This window comes from Heteronotia binoei, chromosome 18 (genome assembly GCF_032191835.1).
Source record: "Heteronotia binoei isolate CCM8104 ecotype False Entrance Well chromosome 18, APGP_CSIRO_Hbin_v1, whole genome shotgun sequence".
In the NCBI taxonomy this organism is placed as follows: Eukaryota; Metazoa; Chordata; class Lepidosauria; order Squamata; family Gekkonidae; genus Heteronotia; species Heteronotia binoei.
This window is the reverse complement of record NC_083240.1, coordinates 6,706,118-6,720,179: the sequence shown is the minus strand read 5'-3', so window position 1 is coordinate 6,720,179 and position 14,062 is coordinate 6,706,118. Positions and strand designations below refer to the sequence as shown.

At 50.7% G+C, this 14,062-nt stretch overlaps 1 protein-coding gene across 3 annotated transcripts in view; it reads right to left on the bottom strand.

Annotated features, from left to right (window-relative positions):
• Positions 1-356: 356 nt before the first annotated feature.
• ENO1 (enolase 1) overlaps positions 357-14,062 on the bottom strand; it is a 38,283-nt gene continuing 24,577 nt past the window's right edge. For 2 of the 3 annotated variants that reach the window (XM_060259451.1, XM_060259450.1), the window contains exons 8-12: positions 11,292-11,489; positions 9,543-9,744; positions 7,502-7,610; positions 5,283-5,341; positions 357-945 (exon numbers count right to left, since the gene is read on the bottom strand). In XM_060259451.1, the coding sequence (XP_060115434.1) occupies positions 876-945; positions 5,283-5,341; positions 7,502-7,610; positions 9,543-9,744; positions 11,292-11,489 (638 nt within the window). In that variant the 3' untranslated portion in view covers positions 357-875. Of the gene's footprint in view, positions 946-5,278; positions 5,342-7,501; positions 7,611-9,542; positions 9,745-11,291; positions 11,490-14,062 lie in introns of those variants that run through there. The other variant, XM_060259452.1, reaches the window with a different exon arrangement.

Genomic DNA, 14,062 nt, shown 5'->3' with positions numbered 1-14,062 from the left:
GTCTGTGGCCCCTGCCAAGCAACGTACACTGGAGTGTCTGAGACTAGGAATACGGAAATTGCTGGTTCAGGTGACCACTCCAGCCTCAGCCCCTGGTTCAAGTCCTGGCCTACCTTTCAGGGCCGCTGTACAGATTACTGAGGTCACACATGTTAATTTTGAACACTCCAATCATATCTCCTCACATCATCCCATTATTTGGTGAGCAAGCCGAAGCATGTTGAGGGGAGAGCATCCACCATTTTGGCTTCCGTCTTCTGACTGGGCTTCACACGCTTGGTACCTCAGGGACAAGGAAAAGACAATTTCCCTCAACCCCACCATTCCAAAAAGAACTCCAAGCCAACACAAAGAGGTTTCTCTTTTTTTTTATTTACCTCACATGAGAACTAATGTTTTCGGTCTGCAGGTACCTCAGGCTGCACTGCAAGTGACAGGGCCTCACACACTAACGGGGGAGGGGGGGGGAGAAGGAGAGTGCCCCCCTCCCCTCAGGCATGGGAGAAAGAGGGTAGCAGCCTTACAGAGCTGTGGTCCAGCAACACCTGGGATTCTCTCCCTCCTCCTGGGTACCATCATGAAACCCTCTGCAGGGGCGGCGCGATGGGGGCGAGAGAGCTGGGTCTGTCCGCAAAACCACAAAGCAGCCAAGCGCTTTGAAAAGCCGCAGGGTGGAACTCGAAAGGAGCGGTGGGGGGGGGGGGAGAGGTGAGGAAGACAGGCACCAAGTTGTCAACTAGCGAGGGGACCTGCAAATGGGTCTCGATCCATCCGCTGCCCTTCTTGTCTAGCGGTGGGGGGGGCGTCTCTAATTAGGTGACTAGTGCTTTCAACTGCAACCGCTGAAGGGGGGAGGGGTGCCTCATCTGAGAGCATTAGTTGACACGGGGGTTCCTGAAGTTCCTGCCGGCAAAACGGGCCTTGCTCCCCAGTTCCTCTTCAATCCTAAAAAGAAAAGGGAAGAGCAAAAGAAGAGTTTGAGGGAGGGGGCGTCTCTCTCCCATGCTGCTGCTACAAACCTCCGAGAAGCAAGCACATGAGGAGTCAATGGGCCAGAGGGTCAGGACAGACCAAGGAAGTGTTTCCTCATACCACCTACCAGGGTTCCCTCTAAGCTGAGTTAGCGTGAGCCTCCAGCTCACACATTTTTGTCTTACCTCAGGAAGGATGACCCCAGAGCACACTAATCGATGCAGCAGCTCACAAGACTCTGATTGTTAGACGGAACATTGCCATCTACCCACCCTTTGGATCCCAACGGATGCAATTGTGGCCCTAGCTTCAAGTCAACTCAGGATGGTGGCTCAGTGGTAGAGCCTTTGCTCGGGAAGCAGAAGGTCCCAGGTTCAATCCCCGGCATCTCTAACTAAAAAGGGTCCAAGCAAACAGGTGTGAAAAACCTCAGCTTGAGACCCTGGAGAGCAGGGGAGGGATGGTGGCTCAGTGGTAGAGCATCTGCTTGGGAAGCAGAAGGTCCCAGGTGCAATCCCCGGCATCTCCAACTAAAAAGGGTCCAGGCAAATATGTAGGTGTGAAAAACCTCAGCTTGAGACCCTGGAGAGCAGGGGAGGGATGGTGGCTCAGTGGTAGAGCATCTGCTTGGGAAGCAGAAGGTCCCAGGTGCAATCCCCGGCATCTCCAACTAAAAAGGGTCCAGGCAAATATGTAGGTGTGAAAAACCTCAGCTCGAGACCCTGGAGAGCAGGGGAGGGATGGTGGCTCAGTGGTAGAGCATCTGCTTGGGAAGCAGAAGGTCCCAGGTGCAATCCCCGGCATCTCCAACTAAAAAGGGTCCAGGCAAATATGTAGGTGTGAAAAACCTCAGCTTGAGACCCTGGAGAGCAGGGGAGGGATGGTGGCTCAGTGGTAGAGCATCTGCTTGGGAAGCAGAAGGTCCCAGGTGCAATCCCCGGCATCTCCAACTAAAAAGGGTCCAGGCAAATATGTAGGTGTGAAAAACCTCAGCTTGAGACCCTGGAGAGCCACTGCCAATCTGAGTAGACAATACTGACTTTGATGGACTCGGGGTCTGATTCAGTAGAAGGCACCTTCATACGTTCGTATGTTCAAATTATTGGCATAAAGCCTCTAGCTTCAATGACTTCTAGGCAATGTATGGATCAGAAGGGGAAATGAAGGAGATTAGATTTATACCCCACCCTTCACTACCAGAAGGAGCCTCAGAGTGGCTTACAATCTCCTTTCCCTTCCCCTCCCTGCAACAGACACCCTTGTGAGGCAGCTGGGGCTGAGAGAGCTCTGACAAACCACTCGAGAGGAACAGTTCTGTGAGAACTTGTGACTTGACTCAAGGTCACACCAGCAGGCGCATGTGGAGAAGTGGGGGGGGGATCAAACCCGGTCCCTCTCAGACTAGAGTCCATGTGCTTCACCACTGCACCAAATTGGGCCTCAGCAGCTGAACAAAATTTGCACTCTGCATGGATCTGCCTCTGGAGAGTTTTGGAAAACTTCAGCTGGTCCAGAATGCTGCAGCCAGGATGTTGACTGGAGTGGGGGCATCGGGACCATATTCTTCCAGGCTTGGTCCAGTTAGAGGGGCTCCCAATTTAACCGAGGACCTGCCTACCTGAGGGACCGTCTCTCCCCATATGAGCCCCAAAGAGCACTGAGGTCAGCAGGGAAGAACACGCTGACTATCCCTGGGCCAAAGGAGGCAAAATTACAGAGTACACGGGCACGGGCCTTCTCTGTTATAGCCCCGTGCCTTTGGAATCAACTTCCGGAGGAGGTACAGGCCCTGCGGAATTTGGACCAATTCCGCAGGGCCTGTAAGACCATCCTTTTCAAGCAGGCTTTTGTAGACGTTGATAGGATGGCTGTTTAATCCACCGATGGTTTATCTAGTGACCCCTGCCATAATATAAGTGTACAGAATAACATCAGGAAGATCACCGCCGTTTAAATTATGGAATGACCCAGACATTCGAACTGGTTTTAGATTGTTGTTTTAAATTAATGTATAATTTCAACGTTGTTTTAAATCACCTTATATTGTATATTCTATATTGTATAATTTTATTGAACTGTTGTTAGCCGCCCTGAGCCTGCCTAGGCGGGGAGGGCGGGATATAAATAAAATTTATTATTATTATTATAACGCCAAAGCTCTCTATGGCTTGGGACCGACATGCCTGAAAGACCACCTAACCCTTTAAGAACCTGCTCAGCCACGATGGTCATCTTCGGAGGGCCTGCTTCAGGTGTCCCCCCCACACACACACACACCTTCTGAGATCAGGGAGGGGGGAACCTGGGAGAGGGCCTTCTCCATTGTGGCACGAAAGCTTCGGAACTCCCTCCCCTGGGAGACTGGTCTGTCCTGCTCTGCTACAGCAGGGGTGGCAAAACTGCAATTTGGGGGCCACGTGTGGCTCTTTCACACATTCTGTGTGGCTCTCAAAGCCCCCCCCTGCCCCATTGGCCAGCTTGGAGAAGCCTTTCTCTCTTTAAATCACTTCTCCAAGTCAAGCCAACCGGTGGCTTGGCAAACGTATTTTAAAGTTAAATTTGTTTTCTTTCCACCTCCCCATCCCTATTTCCTTCCTTCCTTCCAACATCTGATGTTCATGTCTCGTGGGTCAAACATCGGACATGTATTCTATGTGGCTCTTTTGTTAAGCATGTTTGGCCACCCCTGTGCTACAGTCTTCTCGCAGCGGGTGACAACTTTTGTTTGGCATTCCTTCAATGACCCTGCCTTCTGAACCAATGTTTCAATGTTCTGTATGTATTTTATCTGTTTCATGTGTATTTTAGCGCCTGTGGTCCAGTGGTCACAGTGCTGGAGTGCCCCAGGTTCAAATTCATGAAGAAGATGAAGATGATATTGGATTTATATCCCGCCCTCTACTCCGAAGAGTCTCAGAGCGGCTCACAATCTCCTTTACCTTCCTCCCCCACAACAGACACCCTGTGAGGTGGGTGGTGCTGAAAGAGCTCCCACAAGCAGCTGCCCTTTCAAGGATAACCTCTGCCAGAGCTATGGCTGACCCAAGGCCATTCCAGCAGGCGCAAGTGGAGGAGGGGGGAATCAAACCCAGTTCTCCCAGATAAGAGTCCGCACACTTAACCACTACACCAAACTGGCTCAGTGAGTAACCCAGGCCCATTCTCTCTCTGCCTAACCCACCTGCCAGGATTGTTGTGGGGCTGGAATGAAGGAAAGGGACAACCGTGAACTCCTTGGAAGGGGGGGATGGGTTGACGGGGCAGACACATAAGCTTGGTTTTGCCCCCTTTTTCCTAAGCAGAACTGCCCACTAAAGGTTTGTATGACCATCTGTCCTCTCTTACTCCACTTTGAGATGATGATATTGGATTTATATCCCGCCCGATACTCAATCTCAGCAGTCACAATCTCCTTTACCTCCTCCCCCCCCCACAGACACAGACACACTGTGAGGTGGGTGGGGCCGAGAGAGCTCTTTCAGCAGCTGCCCTTTCAAGGACAGTCTCAGAGTGGCCCACAATCTCCTTTATCTTCCTCCCCCACAACTGATACCCTGTGAGGCGAGTGGGACTGCGAGAGCTCTCCCAGAAGCTGCCCTTTCAAGGACACCTCTGTGAGAGCTATGGCTGACCCAAGGCCATTCCAGCAGCTGCAAGTGGAGGAGGGGGGAATCCAACCTGGTTCTCCCAGATAAGAGTCCGTGCCCTTAACCACTACACCAAACTGGCTCTCTAGGTCAGGGAGGAGAAGCCTTTAAGGGTGGGGTGGTGGGGAGACAGTTCCTTTATGATTCACAGCTGGCCAGCCAGCACTGTGCAAGCCCAACATATCTTCAAAGAAAGGGGTGAGGAGGGGGTGCCGGGCAGATGCTTTTTAACATGTGCTGTAACTGTAAGAGCCCCATGGCGCAGAGTGGTAAAGCTGCAGTACTGCAGTCCGAACTCTCTGCTCACGACCCGAGTTCGATCCCAGTGGCAGCTGGGTTCAGGTAGCCGGCTCGAGGTTGACTCAGCCTTCCATCCTTCCGAGGTCGGTAAAATGAGTACCCAGCTTGCTGGTGGGAAAGTGTAGATGACTGGGGAAGGCAATGGCAAACCACCCGTAAAAAGTCTGCCGTGAAAACGTTGTGAAAGCAACGTCACCTCAGAGCTGGAAACGACTGGTGCTTACACAGGAAACTACCTTTACCTTTTTTTTTAAACTGTAGAGGGGAAATCCTCTCCCCCACCCCAGGGGCCCATCACCACCCAGCTGAAGGATAAATCATCAGCTAACTACCTCAGTCTTCATGTGGGAACTCAACCCTTACCTCAGAAGCTGGTTGTATTTGGCTAGACGCTCAGATCGGCAAGGCGCACCAGTCTTGATCTGGAAAGAGAAGCAAACCCCTCAGTCACAAGAAGCACCAGGAGAAAGGAGTGAGGAATGCTTGCAAGCAAACCCCATCTTTGCCACAAGCACATACAGCATTAAAAAGGATTAGACGGATTTGTAGCCTCTTATCAGCGGCAAGTAGCCATGGTGGCTAAAGGGAACCTCCACATTCAGAGGCAGTCAACCTCTGAATACCAGCATTGAATACTTCAACCTCTCTGCCCTGTTGCTGGCCCTTCAGAGGAACTGGCTGGCCACTGTGAGATAGGATGCTGGACTGGATGGAACCCTCACTGGTCTGATCCAGCAGGGCTCTTCTGATGTTCTTCTCAGGGGAAGGCCTCAGCCTCTCTGCCCTGCTGTTGGCCCTCCAGAGGGACTGGCTGACCACTGGTCTGATCCAGCAGGGCTCTTCTGATGTTCTTACGTCTTGTGCTAGCATAATACTTTGCATATAAACCTGCACATGCACATCAAACAAGGCTCTGCACTGCAAATCCCAGCCTTTGGAGAAAAAGCTGGTGATACTTTTCATGTGGGGACACTCCTTACATGGACTTCTGATAACTTTTTACTTTTGAGGATGACATCTTCTCCCAGGAAATTCCTGGAGAACAAGCAGCCTCCATAATTTGACCAGCTTACTGCCATCTGTGTTGTATCAACTGTAAAATAAATCTGTTTTTGCTTTCTTTACAGTAAGGATTCTTTACTACAGAGCCACTTCCCAGGGCTGTTCTGAGGATAATGACGACATGTAAGTGGTGCTCTGAAAATACCAAGCGCAAACAAGCACTGTAAAAGAAGTGTAAAGCAGTGCCTTCTCGCACCAAATCCTTCTCTGTGGTGGGCCCTACATTTATTTTAGCTATTTTGATCCTGCTCTACCCCCACGAACTGTCTCCAAGGTGAACATAACATAAGAACATAAGAGAAGCCCTGTTGGATCAGGCCAATGGCCCATCCAGTCCAGCATTCTGTGTCACATAAGAACATAAGAGAAGCCATGTTGGATCAGGCCAATGGCCCATCCAGTCCAACACTCTGTGTCACATAAGAACATAAGAGAAGCCCTGTTGGATCAGGCCAATGGCCCATCCAGTCCAGCACTCTGTGTCGCATAAGAACATAAGAGAAGCCATGTTGGATCAGGCCAATGGCCCATCCAGTCCAACACTCTGTCACACAGTGGCCAATATATATATATGTGTGTGTGTGTGTGTGTATACACACACACATATATACATACACACACACAAACATATATACATATATATATATATATACACACACATACACACACACACTGTGGCTAACAGCAACAGGAGGTGGTGGTGGCTACAAGCATAGCCAGCTTCAAGATATATATATATGTTTTTGGCCCCTGTGTGACACAAAGTGTTGGACTGGATGGGCCACTGGCCTGATCCAACATGGCTTCTCTTATGTTCTTATGTGACAGAGTGCTGGACTGGATGGGCCATTGGCCTGATCCAACATGGCTTCTCTTACGTTCTTATGTGACAAAGAGTGTTGGACTGGATGGGCCACTGGCCTGATCCAACATGGCTTCTCTTATGTTCTTATGTGATGCAGAGTGTTGGACTGGATGGGCCATTGGTCTGATCCAACATGGTTTCTCTTATGTTCTTAATAGCCACTGAAGGACCTCTGCTCCATATTTTTATCCAATCCCCTCTTGAAGCTGGCTATGCTTGTAGCCACCACCACCTCCTGTGGCAGTGAATTCCACATGTTAATCACCCTTTGGGTGAAGAAGGACTTCCTTTTATCCTTTTTAACCTGACTGCTCAGCAATTTCACTGAATGCCCACGAGTTCTTGAAACAGTGTTAAGAGAAGCCTCCACATATTGGCTTTACGCAACTATGTTGGAACAGGCCAATGGCCCATCCAGTCCAGCACTATCACACAGTGGCCAAAAAAACCCAGGTGCCATCAGGAGGTTCACCAGTGGGGCCCGGACACTAGAAGCCCTCCCACTGTCTTCCCCCCACCCCCACAGCACTAAGAATACAGAGCATCACTTGCTGCAGACAGAGAGTTCCATCTGTACCTTGTGCCTAAATAGCCACTGATGGACCCTGTCTACCAGAAAACAAAAAGGAACCTGCCCAGCAAGAAAAGCACCCACCTGCCCAGTGCAGAGTCCAACCACCAGGTCTGCAATGAAGGTGTCTTCGGTCTCTCCGGAGCGATGACTCACCATCACGCCCCAGCCGTTGGATTGGGCAAGCTTGCAGCTGAAGCAAGAAGAGAAACGAGAGGAAGTCAAGAGTTGTGCGCCTGATTTCAAGAAAGCAGCCAAGCCCCAGAATAGGCAGCCACTGCATGTAGGAAGTCAGTTCCAAGCACTGTGTTTGGAAAGGATATGAAAAATTCTGGTCACAGCCATCTGACCTGGCGGTAGAAAGTGTAGTTAGGTCACAGCCAAGTTATGGAGACCCTGCAGGGTTTTAAAAGCAAGGGATTTCACAGCCTCTGCCTGCCTCCACATAGTGACCCTGCACTTCCGCCTCCTTGGTGGCCTCCCATCCAAGTACTGGTCAGGCTCGCCCCTGCTGGCTTCGCTTCCCAGAGCTGACAGAACTGAACTAGCCTGGACAAGCTAGCCTCGCCAGCAGTAGCCCATTCATACATATGAAGCTGCCTTCTACTGAATCAGGCCCTCGGTCCACCAAAGTCAGTCTTGTCTTCTCAGACTGGCAGCGGCTCTCCAGGGTCTCAAGCTGAGGTTTTTCACGCCTATTTGCCTGGACCCTTTTCTGTTGGAGATGCCGGGGATTGATCCTGGGACCTTCTGCTTACCAAGCAGATGCTCTACCACTGAGCCACCGTCCCTTCCCCACAATGTTGCGGAACCTGCAGTGCGCCACAACACTGCACTCGCTCACTGACCAAAATGCACATGGGAACCAAACACCAAGAACCAGTTTGGTGAAGTGTGCAGACTCTTATCTGGGAGAACCGGGTTTGATTCCCCACTCCTCCACTTGCACCTGCTAGCATGGCCTTGGGGCAGCCATGGCTCTGGCAGAGGTTGTCCTTGAAAGGGCAGCTGCTGTGAGAGCCCTCTCAGCCCCACCCACCTCACAGGGTGTCTGTTGTGGGGGGGAGAAGGTAAAGGAGATTGTGAGCCGCTCTGAGACTCCTGAGTGGAGGGCGGGATATAAATCCAATATCTTCATCTACCTCACAGGGTGTCTGTCGTGGGGGGGGGGGGGAAGGGAAAGGAGATTGTGAGCCACTCTGAGACTCTTCAGAGTAATTAAACATAATTAAAACGTTCTGAGCTACTAAAATTGTATTGGGGAGGGACGGTGGCTCAGTGGCAGAGCATCTGCTTGAGAAGCAGTAGGTCCCAGGTTCAATCCCCGGCATCTCCAACAAAAAGGGTCCAGGCAAGTAGGCATGAAAAACCTCAGCTGGAGACCCTGGAGAGCCGCTGCCAGTCTGAGTAGACAATGCTGACTTCGATGGACCCGGGGTCTGGTTCAGTACAAGGCAGCTTCGTATGTTCGTATCGCTCATAGATCACTCAAAAAATGGTTGGGGTTTTTTTTGTCTTTGAAGTTAACTTGCAAGCATTACACCAACTTCCTCCTGAGAACTTTTGGCTGCCTAAGGTCACTCCAGCAGGTGCAGGTGGAGCAGTGGGGAATCAAACCTGGTTCTCTCACATTAGAGTCCGCGCACTTAACCACTACTCCAAATTGGCTCCAAGACGACATTGGATTTATATTCTGCCCTCCACTCAGAGTCGTCACAATCTCCTATATCTTCTCCCCCCCACAACAGACACCTTGTGAGGAGGGTGGAGCTGAGAGGGCTCTCACAGCAGCTGCCCTTTCAAGGACAACCTCTGTCAGAGCTGTGGCTGACCCAAGGCCATTCCAGCAGCTGCATGTGGAGGAGTGGGGAATCAAACCCGGTTCTCCCAGATAAGAGTCCGCACACTTAACCGCTGCACCAAACTGGCTCTCAAAAAACTTCTCTCAAAACAACATCCATCGATGCTTTTTGGTGCAACACCATGAAGGTGTCTCGTCTTCGCCCAGAGCCTCTTATGACCAAAGATAACCAGGACTCCGATCACCCGGCTGCAGCAACCCAATGCCACATTCCCGACCCCCCCACCCCCTGCCGTTTCCCCTCCCTTCCTCAGGGAGACTTACGCCTGGAGAGCCTCCGTGACGGAACCGATCTGGTTCACTTTGAGCAGCAGGCAATTGCAAGACTTCTCTTCCACGGCTTTGGCGATGCGCTTGGGGTTGGTCACCGTCAGATCGTCCCCAACCACTTGGATGCCCACGCAGGCCGTGAACTTCTTCCAAGAGTTCCAGTCGTCCTGGTCAAAGGGGTCTTCGATGGAAACCACTAATAAACCGGGAATGAAGTAGAAACCGTGACTAGGGACGCTGGCTGGGTGTACCAGAATGGCATAACTTTTTCTACCTAGCTCGGTATTTTCTGACTGGCAAAGGCATGTCAAGGTCTCAGGAAGAGAAGAATCTTTCCTGACACCATCTAAGGAGTTCATTCAACTGAAGATGCTGCGGACCAGTGTTCCCTCTGAGTTAGCGTGAGCTAGCTCACAGATTTTAGTCCCCAGCTCACACATTTTTGTCTTAGCTCAGGAAGGATGATCCCAGAGCACAATAACTCATCCAGTAGCTCACAACTTTAATACCGGTAGCTCACAAAGTAGAACTTTTGCTCACAAGACTCTGCAGCTTAAAGGGAACATTGCTGAGGACACACCCTTCAAAGTAAGTACTCTACCGGCAAGCTACAGCCCCTTTATGGCCCACCAACGAACTGAATTAGAACCACGGTTTTGATTGGGGACTTGGGGTACAGGCAGGCTTCTTGCAGCCACCTTGCTGGAACTAAGCAGGTCTGGATGGGAGACATACTGGGAATACCATAGAAGCCACTCCATGAGGAGGATAGGTCTATCAGTGGCCACAAGCCACAGTAACTAAAGGGAACCTTTATATCCAAAGTCTGTAAAGCTCAGAATCCCAGAGCCAGGAGGCAACATCGACAAAGGCCTCGGCCTCTCTGCCCTGTTGTTGACCCTCCAGAGGAACTGGTTTGTCCCTGTGTGAGACAGGATACTGAACTAGATGGACCCTCCCTGGTCTGATCCAGCAGGGCTCTTCTGATGTTCTTATGAAGGCCTCGGCCTCTATGCCCTGTTGCTGGCTGTCCAGAGGAACTGGCTGGCCACTGTGTGAAACAGGATGCTGGACTAGACGGACCACTGGACTAATCCAGCAGGGCTCTTCTGATGTTTCTATGAAAAATGCCAGGTATATGCAATACAAGAACTCCAACTAATTATTTCTGTTTCTCCCAGATTTGGTTTACAAGACAGCCCTTTCAGGAGTGCACTGCTACAGATAGCAGCGGCCAGTATGCAGAGAAGAATGCTCCCTTCCTCAAGAATTCCCCGCTGTCAATGATATCTTCACACCCGACACTCTACATCAGGAGTGGCCAAACTGAGGCTCAGGAGCTACATGTGGCTCTTCCACAGATACTGTGTGGCTCTTGAAGTCCACTGCCCAGTTGACTGGCTTGGAGAAGGCATTTCACTCTTTAAATCACTTCTCTTAAGCCAAGCCAGCTGGTGCCTTAGACAATACCTTTAAAGTTGCTTTCTTTCCACCTCTCCCTGCCTCATCTGTTTTCCTTCCTTCCGGCTCTCAAACGTCTAACATTCACTTCTTGTGGCTCTCAAACATCCGACGTTTATTTTATGCGGCTCTTAAGCAAGTTGCACCACCCATTCTCTACAGTAAAGGCAGCAGCAACGGAAGACTGCACAGTGGCAAGCGGTCTTTATACCGCAGTCACGTGCAGAAGGCCAAAAAACTTTACAGCCACGCACTCACACAAACCCCCCCCTCTGCACTCACCTGGGTAGCTCTTGACAAAGCCTTTGTAGATATCAGCCAGCTGGTCAGGAGTGATGTATCTGCTGGCATCATCGGGGGACTTGAAGTCCAGGTCGTACTTGCCGTCACGATAGAATTCGGAAGCTGCCACATCCATCCCAATCACTATCTTGTCAGTGTACCCAGCCTTGCTGATGGCCAGCTTGAGCAGCTCCAGAGCTAGGAAGAAAGAAGGGGGAAATGGAGCTGCCACCAGGGAGACCTCCTTGGAATACCAGCAGTCGGGAGGGCAGAGGCAGGCTTTTGTTCAGTCACCTCCCTGAGTATCCTCCAGGCCCCCAGTAGGGGTCAGTCCCCAGAGGTTGCCATGACTTGCAGTGCATGCACGCACACAAACGCCTTTGTGTTATTTTGATTGACAGTTTACTTTTTCATAGAATCATAGAGTTGGAAGGGACCTCTAGGGTCATCTAGTCCAACCTCCTGCACAATGCAGGAAACTCACAAACACCTCCCCCTAAACTCACAGGATCTGCATTTGTTGTCAGAAGGCCATCTAGCCTCTGTTTAAAAACCTCCAAGGAAGGAGAGCCCACCCCTCCCCAGGAAGCCTGTTCCACTGAGGAACCACTCTAAACTCACAAATACCTCCCCCTAAATTCACAGGATCAGCACTGCTGTCAGATGGCCATCTAGCTTCTGTTTAAAAAACCTCCAAGGAAGGAGAGCCCACCACCTTCTGAGGAAGCCTGTTCCACTGAGGAACCGCTCTGGCAGGAAGTTCTTCCTGATGTTGAGCTGGAAACTCTTCTGATTTAATTTCAACCCATTGGTTGAAAAACATATGAACCTGCCTTATACTGAATCAGACCCTTGGTCCATCAACGTCAGTATTGTCTACTCAGACTGGCAGCGGCTCTCCAGGGTCTCAAGCTGAGGCTTTTCACGCCTATTTGCCTGGACCCTTTTTTGGAGATGCCAGGGATTGAACCTGGAACCTTCTGCTTCCCAAGCAGATGCTCTACCACTGAGCCACCATCCCTCCCCACTCTCCAGGGGTGGCCAACGGTAGCTCTCCAGGTGTTTTTTTTTTTGCTTACAACTCCCATCAGCCCCAGCCAGCATGGCCAATGGCTGGGGATGATGGGAGTTGTAGGCAAAAAACATCTGGAGAGCTACCGTTGGCCACCCCTGGTCTGGACAATAAGCGTGGCTTTTTTGTGTGTGAGGTGAAAGCAGGAAGATGAAATGCTTTATCAAAAAGAACATACGAAGGAAGACGGCTGGGGCTTTCTGAATTTAAGCCAGCGTTCAGAGAATGGAGGCAACCCCCAGCTGTCCTGTCCTGGATTCATGGCTAAGGGGGGGAAATGAAAGCAGCGGGAAGTGCTCTTTCTGAGGCTGAGAGTGAAGTCGCTTCTTCTTCCATCCCATGAGCTCATACCCCGGCAGGAGGGGGATGCATCACAGGGCTGCCAAAACCTCACCGGTTGAATCAAAACCTCACCGGTTGAATTATCACTCACACACAAAAAGTGTGCAAGCAAACATTTCATGCACAGTTCATAGTAAGTCCATACAGCAAAATAACAGAACGAACACCTGCACGACACTCCCCCAGACCGTTTTCTAAAGTCACGTCTCAGAGGCACTGCCTTCAGCCGCTTCTTGCGGTTCGGAATCTGGGTGGAGACAGGGGCGTCGTTCTGCGCGACTTCTCACAAAGAGATCACAAGGCCGTATTCCCCGGATTTCCCACGTTGGTTTCACACCCTTCGTCAATCTCTTCTCAATGCTGTTTTGACCGGAGCCACAGTACAAAGAAATCAATCACGGATCTACGCGTGCCCGCTCAAGTCTCTGCTACTGGCTCTCCTCGTCTGAGCGTTCATTCCATTGTTTTGCTGTATGGACTTATTATAAACCGTGCAGTAAATGTTTGCTTACACACTTTTTGTGTGTGAGCGATAATTCAAGCGGTGAGGTTTTGAAGGATATATTGCGCTTAATACACCGGTACCTGTGCTATCGTATAGCGTCCAGGTGGTGGCTGGAGAGCTCCTGGATTTACAACTGACCTCCAAGCGACAGATCAGTTCACCTGGAGGAATGGTCACTTTGGAAGGTGAAGGTGATGCCGTTATACCCCAATGAGGTCCCTCCCTTCCCCAATCCCCATCCTCCCCAAATACTGCAAACTGGAGTGTCACAGAATCACAAAGTTGGAAAGAACCTCTGGGATCATCCAGGCCAACCCCATGCCCAATGCCCAGGGAGGGACAGTGGCTCAGTGGCAGAGCATCTGCTTGGTAAGCAGAAGATCCCAGGATCAATCCCTGGCATCTCCAACTAAAAAGGGTCCAGGCAAATAGGCATGAAAAACCTCAGCTTGAGACCCTGGAGAGCAACTGCCAGTCTGAGTAGACTTTGATGGACCGAGGGTCTGATTCAGGATAAGGCAGCTTCATATGTTCATTGCTTGCCTCATCTAATAATTTAAATTTGTATTGTTTGGAGAGGGACGGTGGCTCAGTGGCAGAGCATCTGCTTGGGAAGCAGAAGACCTCAGGTTCAATCCCTGGCATCTCCACTAAAAAAGGGTCCAGGCAAATAGGTGTGAAAAACCTCAGCTTGAGACCCTGGAGAGCCGCTGCCAGTCTGAGTAGACAAGACTGACTTTGATGGACCGAGGAGGGTCTGACTCAGTAGAAGGCAGCTTCATATGTTCATGTTCAAATGGCAAAAAAACCCCTCCAGAATCCCTAGCTGAACTGGCCTAAGGAACAACTGCT